This window comes from Salvelinus namaycush, chromosome 3 (genome assembly GCF_016432855.1).
Source record: "Salvelinus namaycush isolate Seneca chromosome 3, SaNama_1.0, whole genome shotgun sequence".
Taxonomy (NCBI): domain Eukaryota; kingdom Metazoa; phylum Chordata; class Actinopteri; order Salmoniformes; family Salmonidae; genus Salvelinus; species Salvelinus namaycush.
In genome coordinates, this window is record NC_052309.1 from 81,552,213 (window position 1) to 81,569,456 (window position 17,244).

The window sequence follows — 17,244 nt, forward strand, 5'->3', positions numbered from 1 at the left end:
GTGTGTACAGGAGGCTGTCATTCTTTCCACTGCCCCTGTGGCAGACAGACAGATGGGAGACACATCAGCCAACTGAACTATTCTTTATCCTTCTCTCTCTCCCTCCTCTCTCTCCTTCTCTCTCTCTCTCCTCTCTCTCGCACGCTTGCTCTATCAATCTTACCTCAACTAACCTGTACACCCGCACATTGACTCGGTACATAGCCTCGTTATGTTACTTTTTATTTGAGTTTATGTAGTAAATATTTTCTGAACCAACAATGCAGTTCAAGAAATAGAGTTAAGGGCTTGTAAGTAAGCATTGTATTCGGTGCATGTGACAAATAGATTTTGATGTGCTCTCTCTACCCCCCCCTCCAGCCCGATCGCCAGTGTTCAGTGCCATGTTTGAGCATGAGATGGAGGAGAGTAAAAAGGTGAGTGTTGTTGACAGTGTTGTGACCTGAACAGTCCTGTGTCTCAGTGGGGAGGATCTTCACATATCTTTCTTTCTGTTGCATCATCACTAGTTCAGACAGGAATGTGTCTACACGGTTACTGTACCCTTCCAGAATGTTGCCTCTGTCTGCATGGAGTTGGCAGGCTCACTGTAAGATCTGTGACTGTAGGATTTGTGGGAGTTTGACCAAAATAGATCCTTGCTAGGTGTGTGTGTGTGTGAGCCCCGTGCCATGGTGAGTCCTGCTCATCTGATAGGGAGGTGGTGAGATTGAACGTCAGTGATTTAGAGGTCGTGTTGGCAGAATATTGATGCGGGCCCTGCTCAAATGGCGATATTATAAAGCACACAGCGAGGTAATACATCTTAATTGCTATATAAGTGGGCGTCTTCATCAGGGAGAGGGGGAGGGATGTGTCCCCATATGATAGAGAAAACAGATTCTACAGTCTATAGAGGGAGAATGAATGTGTTTGTAAATAAACACAATAATAGCCAAGCCTTGTGCCTGTTTGTGTGTATTGGTAGACTCTGTCTGTGTGTGTGTGTGTTGGTAGACTCTCTGTCTGTGTGTGTGTGTTGGTAGACTCTGTCTGTGTGTGTGTGTGTGTGTTGGTAGACTCTGTCTGTGTGTGTGTGTGTGTTGGTAGACTCTGTCTGTGTGTGTGTGTGTGTGTGTGTGTGTGTGTGTGTTGGTAGACTCTGTCTGTGTGTGTGTGTGTGTTGGTAGACTCTGTCTGTGTGTGTGTGTGTGTTGGTAGACTCTGTCTGTGTGTGTGTGTGTGTGTGTGTGTGTGTGTGTGTGTGTTAGACTCTGTCTGTGTGTGTGTGTGTGTGTGTTAGACTCTGTCTGTGTGTGTGTGTGTGTTGGTAGACTCTGTGTGTGTGTGTGTGTGTGTGTTAGACTCTGTCTGTGTGTGTGTGTGTGTGTGTGTGTGTGTGTGTCTGTGTGTGTCTGTGTGTGTGTTGGTAGACTCTGTCTGTGTGTCTGTGTGTGTCTGTGTGTGTGTGTTGGTAGACTCTGTCTGTGTGTGTGTGTGTTGGTAGACTCTGTCTGTGTGTGTGTGTGTTGGTAGACTCTGTCTGTGTGTGTGTGTTGGTAGACTCTGTCTGTGTGTGTGTGTGTTGGTAGACTCTGTCTGTGTGTGTGTGTGTTGGTAGACTCTGTCTGTGTGTGTGTGTGTGTTGGTAGACTCTGTCTGTGTGTGTGTGTGTGTTGGTAGACTCTGTGTGTGTGTGTGTGTGTTGGTAGACTCTGTCTGTGTGTGTGTGTGTTGGTAGACTCTGTCTGTGTGTGTGTGTGTGTGTTGGTAGACTCTGTCTGTGTGTGTGTGTGTGTGTTGGTAGACTCTGTCTGTGTGTGTGTGTGTGTGTGTGTTGGTAGACTCTGTCTGTGTGTGTGTGTGTGTTGGTAGACTCTGTCTGTGTGTGTGTGTGTGTGTGTGTGTGTGTGTGTGTTAGACTCTGTCTGTGTGTGTGTGTGTGTGTGTTAGACTCTGTCTGTGTGTGTGTGTGTGTTGGTAGACTCTGTGTGTGTGTGTGTGTGTGTGTGTGTTAGACTCTGTCTGTGTGTGTGTGTGTGTGTGTGTGTGTGTCTGTGTGTGTCTGTGTGTGTGTTGGTAGACTCTGTCTGTGTGTCTGTGTGTCTGTGTGTGTGTGTTGGTAGACTCTGTCTGTGTGTGTGTGTGTTGGTAGACTCTGTCTGTGTGTGTGTGTGTTGGTAGACTCTGTCTGTGTGTGTGTGTTGGTAGACTCTGTCTGTGTGTGTGTGTGTTGGTAGACTCTGTCTGTGTGTGTGTGTGTTGGTAGACTCTGTCTGTGTGTGTGTGTGTGTTGGTAGACTCTGTCTGTGTGTGTGTGTGTGTTGGTAGACTCTGTCTGTGTGTGTGTGTGTTGGTAGACTCTGTCTGTGTGTGTGTGTGTTGGTAGACTCTGTCTGTGTGTGTGTGTGTGTGTTGGTAGACTCTGTCTGTGTGTGTGTGTGTGTGTGTGTTGGTAGACTCTGTCTGTGTGTGTGTGTGTGTGTGTGTGTTGTACAGCATGAATGTTTGTGTTTGTTGGTGATAAACCAACACGTGTATGTCTGCTAATGTGTAATGGGTTGATTTGTAGTGTGCTGTTTTGTTAGTGTGCAGAGTGGAACATTAATGTGCTATGAGCTGTCTGTATACCTGGCCTGACCCCGCTGAAATACCTCAGGTCGCCGTGATGACGATAAAGCAGCAACATAATTGGTTTACTGCCTTGTTCTGCCTAGTGGAGCGGAGAAAAGGGTTCAGGTTACCGTTACCGTGCCGACGAGCGATAAAGAGCGCTTGCTGCAGGCACCGTTCGTTGGGAACGAATGCTCCGGATTAATTCCAGGAATCGACTGTGGGGGACAAAAATACATCTCAAATGTCGTTTTCAATTTTGGGGTTGAACGTGTTCAGACTGTTTCAGAGGTGCTCTGGTCTGCTCAACTATTTGGTGTGTGTGTGTGTTTTATGGGTGTAGACATGGTGGGTTTGTGACATGAATGATAAAGTAGATAGTAAAATTAGCTATACTGAGCAATTTTACAGAGTTACAGTTCATAAGGAAATCAGTCAATTGAAATAAATTCATTAGGCCCAAATCTATGGATTTCACATGACTGGGTCGGGGCGCAGCCATGGGTGGGCCTGGGAGGGCATAGGCCCACTGCGGAGCCAGGCTCAGCAAATCAGAATGAGTTTTTCCCCACAAAAGGGCTTTATTACAGAATTACAGACAAACACTCCTCAGCACCCCCTTCCTCTTCCCCCCTGACTGTCTCGCAGGTGAAGAATCCAGATGTGGAGGTCCTGGGCTGGCGTGGTTACACGTGGTCTGCGGTTGTGAGGCCTTTTGGATGTATTGCCAAATTCTCTAAAATGGCGTTTAAGGGGGCTTATGGTAGAGAAATGAACATTCAAATCTCTGGCAACAGCTCTGGTGCACATTCTTGCAGTCAGCATGCTAATTGCACGCTCCCTCAACTTGAGACATCTGTAACATTGTGTTGTCTGACAAAACGGCACATTTTAGAGTAGCCTTTATTGTCCCCAGCACAAGGTGCACCTGTGTAATGTTCATGCTATTCAATCAGCTTCTTGATATGCCGCACCTGTCAGGTGGATGGATTATCTTGGCCAAGGAAAAATGCTCACTAACAGGAATGTAAACTAATTTTGTGCAGAAATTAGCTTTTTGTTTCACCTATCTGAAATGAGTTAAGCAGACTGCATCATGGGAAGACTGCTGGAACAGGATCACAGTCAATTGAGTGCTCATAATGGGTCTGATGTTGGGAAGTTGTGGTAATATAGGCTCTGAGCACTGCCCTGGGTCTCTTCTCTCCTCCTCCAGAACCGTGTGGAGATCAACGATGTGGAGCCCGAGGTGTTCAAGGAGATGATGTGCTTCATCTACACAGGCAAAGCCCCCAACCTGGACAAGATGGCTGACGACCTGCTGGCTGCGGCTGACAAGGTTAGTGTGGGTGGAGGAGGAATGAGGAGGTGTGTATATCGTATCTGATATCATATTGTATGGATGAGTGAGTATGTCATGTTATAATGTTCCCTGGCATACAGTATGTTATGTTCATGTGTGTGAGGTGTATGTGATGCTATGTACCAAATGTAGTGGTCCTGTGTGCAGAATGATGCTAGGTCTTTGTGAGGTGTATGTGACTAAATAAATGATCTGAATGTTGCAGAATTCAACCTCCATAACTTCCTTGGTTTTCTGTCAACATATTTGAGTAATTTCTAGGACCCCAGGTCTGTTGATACGCGAACACACACACACACACACCCTACATTGTTTGTGTTAAGTGCTGCCCTTCGCTCCTCAAGGATTCCTTTTGTGACACTCCCTCATCTTAACTGCATTCATCCTCTCTCCTCCCATTAATTTCCTTCCCTCTCTTTTCTCATGCAGTTTGTGTGATTTATTTAATAACGGTGCATGTGTGTAACTCTGTAGGGAGCTGCTGGAATAACTGGAGGCCAAGGCCAGGTCTCACTAAGGTCCTCCTTACCCCTCTGATGCTATCCCAGTAGCCTCTCTGGCTACACAATAGTACAGCTCTTATGTAATACACACACACACACACACACACACACACACACACACACACACACACACACACACACCTGAATCGCCAGCCTCAGTCCTCCTGGCTACTGTCTGAAGATTAGCAATGTTGTGGGGCTTTGCGTATGTGTGGGTACATACACTATATATACAAAGGTATGTGGACACCCCTTTAAGTTAGTGGATTCGGCTATTTCAGCCACAGCCGTTTCTGACAGGTGTATAAAATCAAGCACACCGCCATGCAATCTCCATAGACAAACATTGGCAGTAGAATGGCCTTACTGAAGAGCTCAGTGACTTTCAACGTGGCACTGTCATAGGATGCCACCTTTCCAACAAGTCAGTTTGTCAAATTTCTGCCCTGCTAGAGCTGCCCTGGTCAACTGTAAGTGCTGTTATTATGAAGTGGAAACGTCTAGGAGCAACAACGGCTCAGCCGTGAAGTGGTAGGCCACACAAGTTCATAGAATGGGACGGAGTGCTGAAGCTCGTAGCGCTTAATAATCGTCTGCTCTCCGTTGCAACACTCACTACCGAGTTCTAAATTGCCTTTGGAAGCAACGTCAGCATAAGAACTGTTTGTCAGGAGCTTCATGAAATGGGTTTCCATGGCTGAGCAGCCTAGCGTCGTCTGGAGTGGAGCTGCAATTGGACTCTGGAAAGCGTTCTCTGGAGTGATGACTCAAGCTTCACCATCTTGCAGTCCGACGGACAAATCTGGGTTTGGCGGATGCCAGGAGAACGCCATTTGCCCCAATGCATAGTGCCAACTGTAAAGTTTGGTGTAATAATGGTCTGGGGCTGTTTTTCATGGTTTGGGCTAGGCCCCTTAGTTCCACTAAAGGGACATCTTAACTCTACACCAAACAATGACATTCTAAATGATTCTGTGCTTCCAAATTTGTGCCAACAGTTTGGGGAAGGCCCTTTCCTGTTTCAGCATGACAATGTCCCCGTGCACAAAGCGAGGTTCATACAGAAATGGTTTGTCGAGATCACTGTGGAAGAACTTGACTGGCCTGCACAGAGCCCTGACCTCAACCCCATCGAACACCTTTGGGATGAATTGGAACGCCGACTGCGAGCCAGGCCTAATCGTCCAACATCAGTGCCCGATCTCACTAAGGCTCTTATGGCTGAATGGAAGCAAGTCCCTGCAGCAATGTTCCAACATCTAGTGGAAAGCCTTCCCAGAAGAGTGGTGGCTCTTATTGCAGCAACGGGGTGACCATCTCCATATTAATGCCCATGTTTTTGGAATGAGATGTTTGACGTGCAGGTGTCCATACCTTTGGTCATGTAGTGTATATGTCATATGCCCATTTGCACGCAAGGACACACTCACCTATCTGTCAGTGTGTGGATGGTGGCCAGGCCTTTTGTGAGTGACTTTCTGCCTCAGAGTTGTGTGTGTTTGTCTACACTGTTGGTGTACTGTACCGTGGTGTGTACTGTACCGTGGTGTGTTGAGTTGGACACTTAGGGTTTAACATGACGTCAGATAAATCACCTTTCAGTGTTTACACACTACCGTGATCTCTGCTCTCTCCCTGGTTCCCGCGCTCCACCTCCACCACTCACTGTCAACACTCCTTTTCAAACCCTCCCTCTTTCTCAAAGTCAAACTAGCTTCATTGACGTGACAGGAGCAATTTGATGTTATGAAATCATTACACAGTCCAGCATTTCCTATTGTAAATGGTGATAGATAGCAAGTACAAATGTATTAGTTTCCCCCCCCCCCCCCATCTCTCTGTCAGTATGCCCTGGAGAGGCTGAAGGTGATGTGTGAGGATGCTCTGTGCACCAGTCTGTCTGTGGAGAACACTGCAGAGATCCTCATCCTGGCAGACCTGCACAGTGCAGACCAACTCAAAACACAGGCTGTGGACTTCATCAACTAGTGAGTGGCACACACACACTGCACCCCTCTCTCATTCTATACTCCTCACTCAAACACACACACCGGTACTGTAGCTCTCACTCAAAACCCTCTCGCTAAATACCTAGCACATACCGTTACTGTAACCCTCAATCAGAACACTCGCTATATACCTAACACACACGTTACTATACCCATCACTCAAAACACTCACACTGTTACTGTACCCCTCACTCAAAACACTCTTGCTAAATACCTAGCACATACCGTTACTATACCCCTCACTCAAAACACTCTTGCTAAATACCTAGCACATACCGTTACTATACCCCTCACTCAAAACACTCTTGCTAAATACCTAGCACATACCGTTACTATACCCCTCACTCAAAACACTCTTGCTAAATACCTAGCACATACCGTTACTATACCCCTCACTCAAAACACTCTTGCTAAATACCTAGCACATACCGTTACTATAGCCCTTACTCAAAACACTCTCGCTATATACCTAACACACACACTAGTGTACCCCTCACTCAAAACACTCTTGCTAAATACCTGACATACCGTTACTATACCCCTTACTCAAAACACTCTCGCTATATACCTAACACACACACTACTGTACCCCTCACTCAAAACACTCACTGTTACTGTACCCCTCACTCAAAACACTCTTGCTAAATACCTAACACAAACCGTTACTGTATCCCTCACTCAGAACATTTTCGCTCAATGCCTAACACACAAAAATATCGTCATTAATTTTCACTGGGAGCTCGATTTCTCTTTTTGGAAATAGTATTTTACCTCTTCTCAGACCAACTTTATGCCATATTAACAGGGGCAATTTAGCAGCAAACATGTTTTGACAAATCTAAACTTGTATGGCAGGGATAAAAAGGTGTACTTTGGGATTTCAGAATGAGGCCCTTTATCTACTTCCTCAGTCAGATGAATTGGTGGATACCATTGTTATAGCTCTGTGTCCAGTATGAAGGAAGTTAGAGGTAGCATGCTAGCAGATAGCCATAGACTTAGAGGCATTGCGCTAACGTTAGTTAGCATTGTCTTGCAAAACTACCTCTATCTTCCTTCATACTGGACACAGAGACGTAAAAATGGTATCCACAATTGTACCTGTCTTTGGGGAAGTAGATAAAGGGCTTCATTGCCAATGTCCCGAAGTATCCCTTTAACTAGAGCGATTCTCTATGACCAATGCCATACATGGCATGAGGTTGCTCCTCAATGTGCTGGTTGTTTATGGTTCGTCAACATTAATGTGAACACATTACTGTTCCCTTTAGTCAACACTGACGAAGGCCATCCATTGAACTTGCCATACCAATAAGGGAATTTTAATTATGTGAAGAGGGCCTTGGTCTTCTATATTCTGTACTCTCTTCAGTCCCTACTCCTGCACATATCCACTCTTTTCTTTCTCCATCTTTGAGTCGTTTTTTCCTTTCTCAGTCACCCTCTCCCCTGTTACCTTACGCTCTGACCCCCCTCTCTACTACTCTGTCCTCGCTCTCTCTTTTTCTCCAACTCCTCTGTCCTCTGTCTCTTTCTCTCCTACTCTGGCTTCTCTTTCTCTCCTACTCCTCTGTCCTCTCTCGCTCTCGCTCTCGCTCTCGCTCTCTCGCTCTCTCCTGTGATTCCACTCCTAATCCTGGTCATTAATTGTGGTTATGGGCATTATGACAGTTTAATTTGACTGTATTGTTGTTGTTGTGAAAGTGACCACGGGGGACTCCAGCTTGCAAAGCGCTATCAACCCTCCTCCCTCGGACAACATCGACAATAACTGAAATCAATAAAGAGGACGAATATAGAAAATAAACTACACAGTGTAACCAATAAACCCCAGACCTCCCTCCCCCCGCCCTGCAGTCAACACCACTGTTAGCCCCCACCTCTCCCTCCCCCCGCCCTGCAGTCAACACCACTGTTAGCCCCCACCTCTCCCTCCCCCCGCCCTGCAGTCAACACCACTGTTAGCCCCCACCTCTCCCTCCCCCCGCCCTGCAGTCAACACCACTGTTAGCCCCCACCTCTCCCTCCCCCCGCCCTGCAGTCAACACCACTGTTAGCCCCCACCTCTCCCTCCCCCCGCCCTGCAGTCAACACCACTGTTAGCCCCCACCTCTCCCTCCCCCCGCCCTGCAGTCAACACCACTGTTAGCCCCCACCTCTCCCTCCCCCCGCCCTGCAGTCAACACCACTGTTAGCCCCCACCTCTCCCTCCCCCCGCCCGCAGTCAAACACCACTGTTAGCCCCCACCTCTCCCTCCCCCCGCCCCGCAGTCAACACCACTGTTAGCCCCCACCTCTCCCTCCCCCCGCCCTGCAGTCAACACCACTGTTAGCCCCCACCTCTCCCTCCCCCCGCCCTCAGTCAACACCACTGTTAGCCCCCACCTCTCTTCCTCTTCCACTCGCTCTCCTTACATTTTACTTCTCCTTCATCTCCCCCTCCCTTCTCTCTCTTCTCTCCTCGCCTCTCCCCCAGCCCTCTGGGCCCTGCCTGCTCTCCAGCTGTGGCTGCTCTCTCTGTGCCCTTTGCTGGTCTGCTAACCTCAGGCACAGCTCATAGCTCATAGCTCACAGCCCATTGGCCATTAGAGGGAGCAGGGGGTACATGTCCCTACCAGGGAACTGGGTCAGAGGTGGGCTGGATGTCTGGGAGGTTTGCTGCTGGACACACACACACTTTCATTAACATACACATACACACACACACTAATACACAGAACAAATGTCATTAAAGGCCATGTATGTGTGTGCGTGATAGTGCAGTACTGCACCCTGAGGGTGTGAGGAGGCTGGGGATTCCCACAGGGCCCAGTGGTATGCAGTCTGTCAGGCCTGTGTGGAGGATGGAGGGAGGAATGGGATGGAGCAGCCAGGTTAGAACCGTGCTAATATCTCTCCTTCTCGCTCTCTGCCTCACTCTTTCCTCCTCTCCGTCGGACTTTTCTCTCTTTGTCCCTCCCCCTCTCTCCCCCCCTTCCTCTTTCTCCCCACCTCTCTCTGTCTCTCTCTCTGTCTCTCTCTCTAGCCATGCTGCTGAGGTGATGGAGACGTCTGGCTGGAAGTCCATGGTGGCATCCCACCCCCACCTGGTGGCTGAGGCCTATCGCTCCCTGGCCTCGGCCCAGTGCCCCTTCCTGGGACCCCCACGCAAACGCCTCAAACAGTCCTAGTGTCCCTGGATCCCTTGCTCTGCTCTGCCCTGGGAACACAGAGGGCCCTACTCTGTTCTCCTCCTCCTCCAGGCCCCCTCCAGAACCTAGAGACGCCCAGATTGATACCAGAGCTCCTCCCTCCCTCCTCCCTCAGCTGAAAATACAGGGGGGATGGTATGGATTTGGTACAAAGACGATGAAAAAAAGGGATGATCCACCCTGATAACTGAATATAGACAGTGACTACCTTACCCTGTACACCTGTAGAGAACACAGTGTTTGGGTATAGGAGAGAGGTAGAAGTTGTAAATTGATTTTCTTTTTTACTTTTTTTTTTTAACTCCTCCTTGTAGCATTGTGTAAAACCCCAAGCTTTATGTATGAAATCAGAAAATCAAACAAAAAAGACAATAACCAAAAATGGACAAAGAGAAAGTTTTAGGTGATGAAGTGCCACCATGTCCCAGTCATCTTCCCTGAGCAGAGAAACACCCCTGTAGTTCATGTTTGACATCCATCTTGTACAAAATAACATTTTAAGCATTTTTCTCGCCGAAGGGTGAAAAGAAAGGTGATTTTTGCAAGAAACAAGATGGAGATGAACACGTTTTAATGTTCAAAATGTCCAACCTTTTTCTCTAAGAAAAACGACATACAAAAACATATTGTATCAACTGTTTTTACTCTGACCCTTTTCAGGACTCCTTTCCTCATTGGTGGAATTAGAACGCACTCCTACATCACTGTCAAAACGCTAACAAATGTTTAGTCTCAACACAAAATACAGCTATTTTGGATTGTAAAAGCCTTGTTGTCTTTCAATATCTACTGAGTTGTCATTAGTGTGTGTGTGTGACCATGTCTGCCGATGATTGACTGGATAAACACCCATTTGAAACTGCTGCACTCAGCCCTATTTACATCTCATCCACACATGATCGAAGTCTGTTAAATCCCCTACACACACCTGATCCTACTGTACTGTAAGTGCCAGGGTATGTCTGGTGTATAGCCTTACCTGTTGGCACTGTCAGTTCTAGTTGTGTTTGACTTGGTCTTAGTGTGCTTCCTGTCTGTGACTACAGATGTAATCTCCCCGGTCCGCTGGGCTAATGGTGTGTATTTGAACAGGATTTGTCTCTGTTGACCGAGGTTGTAGCCCAGCAGGACTCCTATCAGCACTCCCATCACCCTGAAGTCTCTATAGAAGCTGTTTCCACACCAGTCTATCAGTCATCATCTGCCAGGTGTCCCAGCCACCTCTGTCCACTAGCTAACACACCGTCCAGACTCTACAATTGTGGCCCAAAAGGCACCCTATTCCATGTTTAGTACACTACTCGTGACTAGGGTGGCCATTTGGGACACATTCTACATCTCTTTTAGGATAGAATGGTGTGATCCCTGGTATTAGTAGTGTAGAGAAGGAGCATGTAGGAGATGGACATCTGAGTGGTCACACGCAAAGCTAGGCTAGTGGGAGGGGAGGGAAAGTGGTCACAGGTAGAGCTAGTGGGAGGGGAGGGAAAGTGGTCACAGGCAGGGCTAGGCTAGTGGGAGGGGAGAGAAAGTGGTCACAGGCAGAGCTAGGCTAGTGGGAGGAGAGGGAAAGTGGTCACAGGCAGAGCTAGGCTAGTGGGAGGGGAGGGAAAGTGGTCACAGGCAGGGCTAGTGGGAGGAGAGGGAAAGTGGTCACAGGTAGAGCAAGTGGGAGGAAGGGAAAGTGGTCACAGGCAGAGCTAGGCTAGTGGGAGGAGAGGGAAAGTGGTCACAGGCAGAGCTAGGCTAGTGGGAGGAGAGGGAAAGTGGTCACAGGCAGAGCTAGGCTAGTGGGAGGAGAGGGAAAGTGGTCACAGGTAGAGCTAGTGGGAGGGAGGGAAAGTGGTCACAGGCAGAACTCATGGGGGGGGGGGGGGGGGGGGAAGTGGTCAGTCAGAGCTAGGCTAGTGGGAGGGGAGAGAAAGTGGTCACAGGCAGGGCTAGTGGGAGGGGAGAGAAAGTGGTCACAGGCAGAGCTCGTGGGGGGGGGGGGAGTGGTCACAGGCAGGGCTAGTGGGAGGGAGGGAAAGTGGTCACAGGCAGGGCTAGTGGGAGGGAGGGAAAGTGGTCACAGGCAGGGCTAGGGGGGGGGGGGAGTGGTTACAGGCAGGGCTAGTGGGAGGGGAGGGAAAGTGGTCACAGGCAGGGCTAGTGGGAGGGGAGGGAAAGTGGTCACAGGCAGGGCTAGTGGGAGGGAGGGAAAGTGGTCACAGGCAGGGCTAGTGGGAGGGGAGGGAAAGTGGTCACAGGCAGGGCTAGTGGGAGGGGAGGGAAAGTGGTCACAGGCAGGGCTAGTGGGAGGGAGGGAAAGTGGTCACAGGCAGGACTTGTGGGAGGGAGGGAAAGTGGTTACAGGCAGGGCTAGTGGGAGGGAGGGAAAGTGGTCACAGGCAGGGCTAGTGGGAGGGAGGGAAAGTGGTCACAGGCAGGGCTAGTGGGAGGGAGGGAAAGTGGTCACAGTCAGAGCTAGGCTAGTGGGAGGGGAGAGAAAGTGGTCACAGGCAGGGCTAGTGGGAGGGAGGGAAAGTGGTCACAGGCAGAGCTAGGCTAGTGGGAGGGAGGGAAAGTGGTCACAGGCAGAGCTCGTGGGGGGGGGGGAGTGGTCACAGGCAGGGCTAGTGGGAGGGAGGGAAAGTGGTCACAGGCAGGGCTAGTGGGAGGGAGGGAAAGTGGTCACAGGCAGGGCTAGGGGGGGGGGAGTGGTTACAGGCAGGGCTAGTGGGAGGGGAGGGAAAGTGGTCACAGGCAGGGCTAGTGGGAGGGGAGGGAAAGTGGTCACAGGCAGGGCTAGTGGGAGGGAGGGAAAGTGGTCACAGGCAGGGCTAGTGGGAGGGGAGGGAAAGTGGTCACAGGCAGGGCTAGTGGGAGGGGAGGGAAAGTGGTCACAGGCAGGGCTAGTGGGAGGGAGGGAAAGTGGTCACAGGCAGGACTTGTGGGAGGGAGGGAAAGTGGTTACAGGCAGGGCTAGTGGGAGGGAGGGAAAGTGGTCACAGGCAGGGCTAGTGGGAGGGAGGGAAAGTGGTCACAGTCAGAGCTAGGCTAGTGGGAGGGGAGAGAAAGTGGTCACAGGCAGGGCTAGTGGGAGGGAGGGAAAGTGGTCACAGGCAGAGCTAGGCTAGTGGGAGGGAGGGAAAGTGGTCACAGGCAGAGCTAGGCTAGTGGGAGGGGAGGGAAAGTGGTCACAGGCAGAGCTAGGCTAGTGGGAGGGGAGGGAAAGTGGTCACAGGCAGGGCTAGTGGGAGGAGAGGGAAAGTGGTCACAGGCAGAGCTAGGCTAGTGGGAGGGGAGAGAAAGTGGTCACAGGCAGAGCTAGGCTATTGGGAGGAGAGGGAAAGTGGTCACAGGCAGAGCTAAGCTAGTGGGAGGGGAGGGAAAGTGGTCACAGGCAGGGCTAGTGGGAGGAGAGGGAAAGTGGTCACAGGCAGAGCTCGTGGGGGGGGGGGGGAAGTGGTCACAGTCAGAGCTAGGCTAGTGGGAGGGGAGAGAAAGTGGTCACAGGCAGGGCTAGTGGGAGGGAGGGAAAGTGGTCACAGGGGGGGGGGGGGGAGTGGTCACAGGCAGGGCTAGTGGGAGTGGAGGGAAAGTGGTCACAGGCAGGGCTAGTGGGAGTGGAGGGAAAGTGGTTACAGGCAGGGCTAGTGGGAGGGAGGGAAAGTGGTCACAGGCAGGGCTAGTGGGAGGGAGGGAATGTGGTCACAGGCAGAGCTAGGCTAGTGGGAGGGGAGGGAAAGTGGTCACAGGCAGAGCTAGGCTAGTGGGAGGGGAGGGAAAGTGGTCACAGGCAGAGCTAGGCTAGTGGGAGGGGAGGGAAAGTGGTCACAGGCAGGGCTAGTGGGAGGAGAGGGAAAGTGGTCACAGGCAGAGCTAGGCTAGTGGGAGGGGAGAGAAAGTGGTCACAGGCAGAGCTAGGCTATTGGGAGGAGAGGGAAAGTGGTCACAGGCAGAGCTAAGCTAGTGGGAGGGGAGGGAAAGTGGTCACAGGCAGGGCTAGTGGGAGGAGAGGGAAAGTGGTCACAGGCAGAGCTCGTGGGGGGGGGGGGGGGAAGTGGTCACAGTCAGAGCTAGGCTAGTGGGAGGGGAGAGAAAGTGGTCACAGGCAGGGCTAGTGGGAGGGAGGGAAAGTGGTCACAGGGGGGGGGGGGGGGGGGAGTGGTCACAGGCAGGGCTAGTGGGAGTGGAGGGAAAGTGGTCACAGGCAGGGCTAGTGGGAGTGGAGGGAAAGTGGTCACAGGCAGGGCTAGTGGGAGGGAGGGAAAGTGGTCACAGGCAGGGCTAGTGGGAGGGGAGGGAATGTGGTCACAGGCAGGGCTAGTGGGAGGGGAGGGAAAGTGGTCACAGGCAGGGCTAGTGGGAGGGAGGGAAAGTGGTCACAGGCAGGACTTGTGGGAGGGAGGGAAAGTGGTTACAGGCAGGGCTAGTGGGAGGGGAGGGAAAGTGGTCACAGGCAGGGCTAGTGGGAGGGGAGGGAAAGTGGTCACAGGCAGGGCTAGTGGGAGGGGAGGGAAAGTGGTCACAGGCAGGGCTAGTGAGAGCGGAGAGAAAGTGGTCACAGGCAGGGCTAGTGGGAGGGAGGGAGGGAGGGAGGGAGGGAGGGAAAGTGGTCACAGGCAGAGCTAGGCTAGTGGGAGGGGAGAGAAAGTGGTCACAGGCAGGGCTAGGCTAGTGGGAGGGGAGGGACGGTGGACACAGGCAGGGCTAGCCTAGTGGGAGGGAAAGGGGGAGAGGAGCGGTGTAGAGGCCAGAGAGACTATGCCATTCTGATATAGTACTGTTTGCACAACAGCCTCTGAGTATGCTTTCCAGACACTGCAACCATGGAAGAGACTCTGCCATCAAGATCAAGGTGTGTGTACATGTGCGTGTCACCGTGAACCACATGGAGTGTATTTCTATACGTATGGTTTAGTCACACTTCCTCTTACTAAGCCTTGTACTTGAATTGTTGTCAGTTCTCCTTTATAATACCAACAAGTCTGTCGTTGAGGAGAGAAAAGTCTGGGACTCCTCTGAGCTGGCTTCTTTACTTTACATACTCGTGTCCTAGCTTCCCGTGTGTGTCTGTGTGTGGGCGCTGTAAGCGGTTTAGACCGTTGGGGAGAGATGGATGGATAGAGGGATAGATGAGGAGAGGCGTGTGCTATTGTCATGCATGCTGTATAAGTCTGTCGCTCTGTCCTTCCTTCCCCTCCTCCCTCTCCCTCTTTCCCATGCCACCCCATCACTCACTTTCTTTATGGGAATGAGAGTAGAGCCAGCAGGTCAGTGCTGTAAACTGGGTAACAAGCTCTGTGGCTGTGTCAGCCCGCCACAGCTAAAGAAGAGAAGCCGGCCTTAAGATTGATGTCCACTGCTCTACTCTGCCCTGCAGCAGGAAGAAGAGGGAGGGAGAGAGGGGCAAGGAGGGAAGGGGGAGGAGGCAAGACGGGCGGAGGGATGGAGGAGGCAAGACGGGCGGAGGGATGGAGGAGGCAAGACGGGCGGAGGGATGGAGGAGGCAAGACGGGCGGAGGGATGGAGGAGGCAAGACGGGCGGAGGGATGGAGGAGGCAAGACGGGCGGAGGGATGGAGGAGGCAAGACGGGCGGAGGGATGGAGGAGGCAAGACGGGCGGAGGGATGAAGGGGAGGAGGAAAGACGGTGAGAGGGAGGAAGGGGAAGAGAAGACTGGGGAAGGAGGCAAGACGGGAAGGGAGGGAGGAAGGGGAGGAGGCAAGATGGGCGGAGGGAGGAAAGGGGGGAGGGAAGACTGGCGAAGGGAGGAAAGGGGGAGGGAAGCAGTTGTGAACGGGAAGGCTTAGAATTTACTTAGATTTTCCAGACAGCATTGTAAACCCTGACAACTCCAATGGCAAAGCCTGGAGATGGATTATAAAGGAGCCTGCACGCAATGTGTTCACATGCATACATTCAGCATATCCACGAATATACTAACACATGGCTGATATTTTCTATTGATATAACATTATACTGTTGTACAACACTGTCTGTACACTCACCAATCAATGTATACAAGGTCATATGATATTCCTTTGGTCTATTTCTGTACAGTATGTAACAGGCTTCACTGTTCTACTGAGCGTGTTTCCTCTCCCACAACATGCTTGATCTCATGCTCCCTGCCCCGCCAACACGTCTACCTCACCGCCATGCTTGATCTCGTGCTCCCTGCCCCGCCAACACGTCTACCTCACCGCCATGCTTGATCTCATGCTCCCTGCCCCGCCAACACGTCTACCTCACCGCCATGCTTGATCTCGTGCTCCCTGCCCCGCCAACACGTCTACCTCACCGCCATGCTTGATCTCGTGCTCCCTGCCCCGCCAACACGTCTACCTCACCGCCATGCTTGATCTCGTACTCCCTGCCCCGCCAACACGTCTACCTCACCGCTATGCTTGATCTCATGCTCCCTGCCACGCCAACACGTCTACCTCACCGCCATGCTTGATCTCGTGCTCCCTGCCACGCCAACACGTCTACCTCACCGCCATGCTTGATCTCGTGCTCCCTGCCACGCCAACACGTCTACCTCGTCGCCATGCTTGATCTCGTGCTCCCTGCCACGCCAACACGTCTACCTCGCCGCCATGCTTGATCTCGTGCTCCCTGCCACGCCAACACGTCTACCTCGTCGCCATGCTTGATCTCGTGCTCCCTGCCACGCCAACACGTCTACCTCGTCGCCATGCTTGATCTCGTGCTCCCTGCCCCGCCAACACGTCTACCTCACCGCCATGCTTGATCTCGTACTCCCTGCCACGCCAACACGTCTACCTCACCGCCATGCTTGATCTCGTACTCCCTGCCCCGCCAACACGTCTACCTCACCGCCATGCTTGATCTCGTGCTCCCTGCCACGCCAACACGTCTACCTCACCGCCATGCTTGATCTCGTGCTCCCTGCCACGCCAACACGTCTACCTCACCGCCATGCTTGATCTCGTGCTCCCTGCCACGCCAACACGTCTACCTCACCGCCATGCTTGATCTCGTGCTCCCTGCCCCGCCAACACGTCTACCTCACCGCCATGTTTGATCTCGTGCTCCCTGCCACGCCAACACGTCTACCTCGTCGCCATGCTTGATCTCGTGCTCCCTGCCACGCCAACACGTCTACCTCGCCGCCATGCTTGATCTCGTGCTCCCTGCCACGCCAACACGTCTACCTCGTCGCCATGCTTGATCTCGTGCTCCCTGCCACGCCAACACGTCTACCTCGTCGCCATGCTTGATCTCGTGCTCCCTGCCACGCCAACACGTCTACCTCGTCGCCATGCTTGATCTCGTGCTCCCTGCCCCGCCAACACGGGTACCTCACCGCCATGCTTGATCTCGTACTCCCTGCCACGCCAACACGTCTACCTCACCGCCATGCTTGATCTCGTACTCCCTGCCCCGCCAACACGTCTACCTCACCGCCATGCTTGATCTCGTGCTCCCTGCCACGCCAACACGTCTACCTCACCGCCATGCTTGATCTCGTGCTCCCTGCCACGCCAACACGTCTACCTCACCGCCATGCTTGATCTCGTGCTCCCTGCCACGCCAACACGTCTACCTCACCGCCATGCTTGATCTCGTGCTCC

At 51.9% G+C, this 17,244-nt stretch overlaps 1 protein-coding gene across 1 annotated transcript in view; it reads left to right on the top strand.

Moving 5' to 3' along the window:
* The window catches only part of LOC120040733 (speckle-type POZ protein), a 100,582-nt gene extending 90,128 nt beyond the window's left edge, over positions 1-10,454 (top strand). Inside the window, exons 8-11 of the mRNA XM_038985783.1 lie at positions 361-416; positions 3,809-3,931; positions 6,304-6,446; positions 9,493-10,454. Coding sequence (XP_038841711.1) covers positions 361-416; positions 3,809-3,931; positions 6,304-6,446; positions 9,493-9,637 — 467 coding nt within the window. The 3' untranslated portion in view covers positions 9,638-10,454. The remainder of the gene's footprint in view (positions 1-360; positions 417-3,808; positions 3,932-6,303; positions 6,447-9,492) is intronic.
* Positions 10,455-17,244: the final 6,790 nt, after the last annotated feature.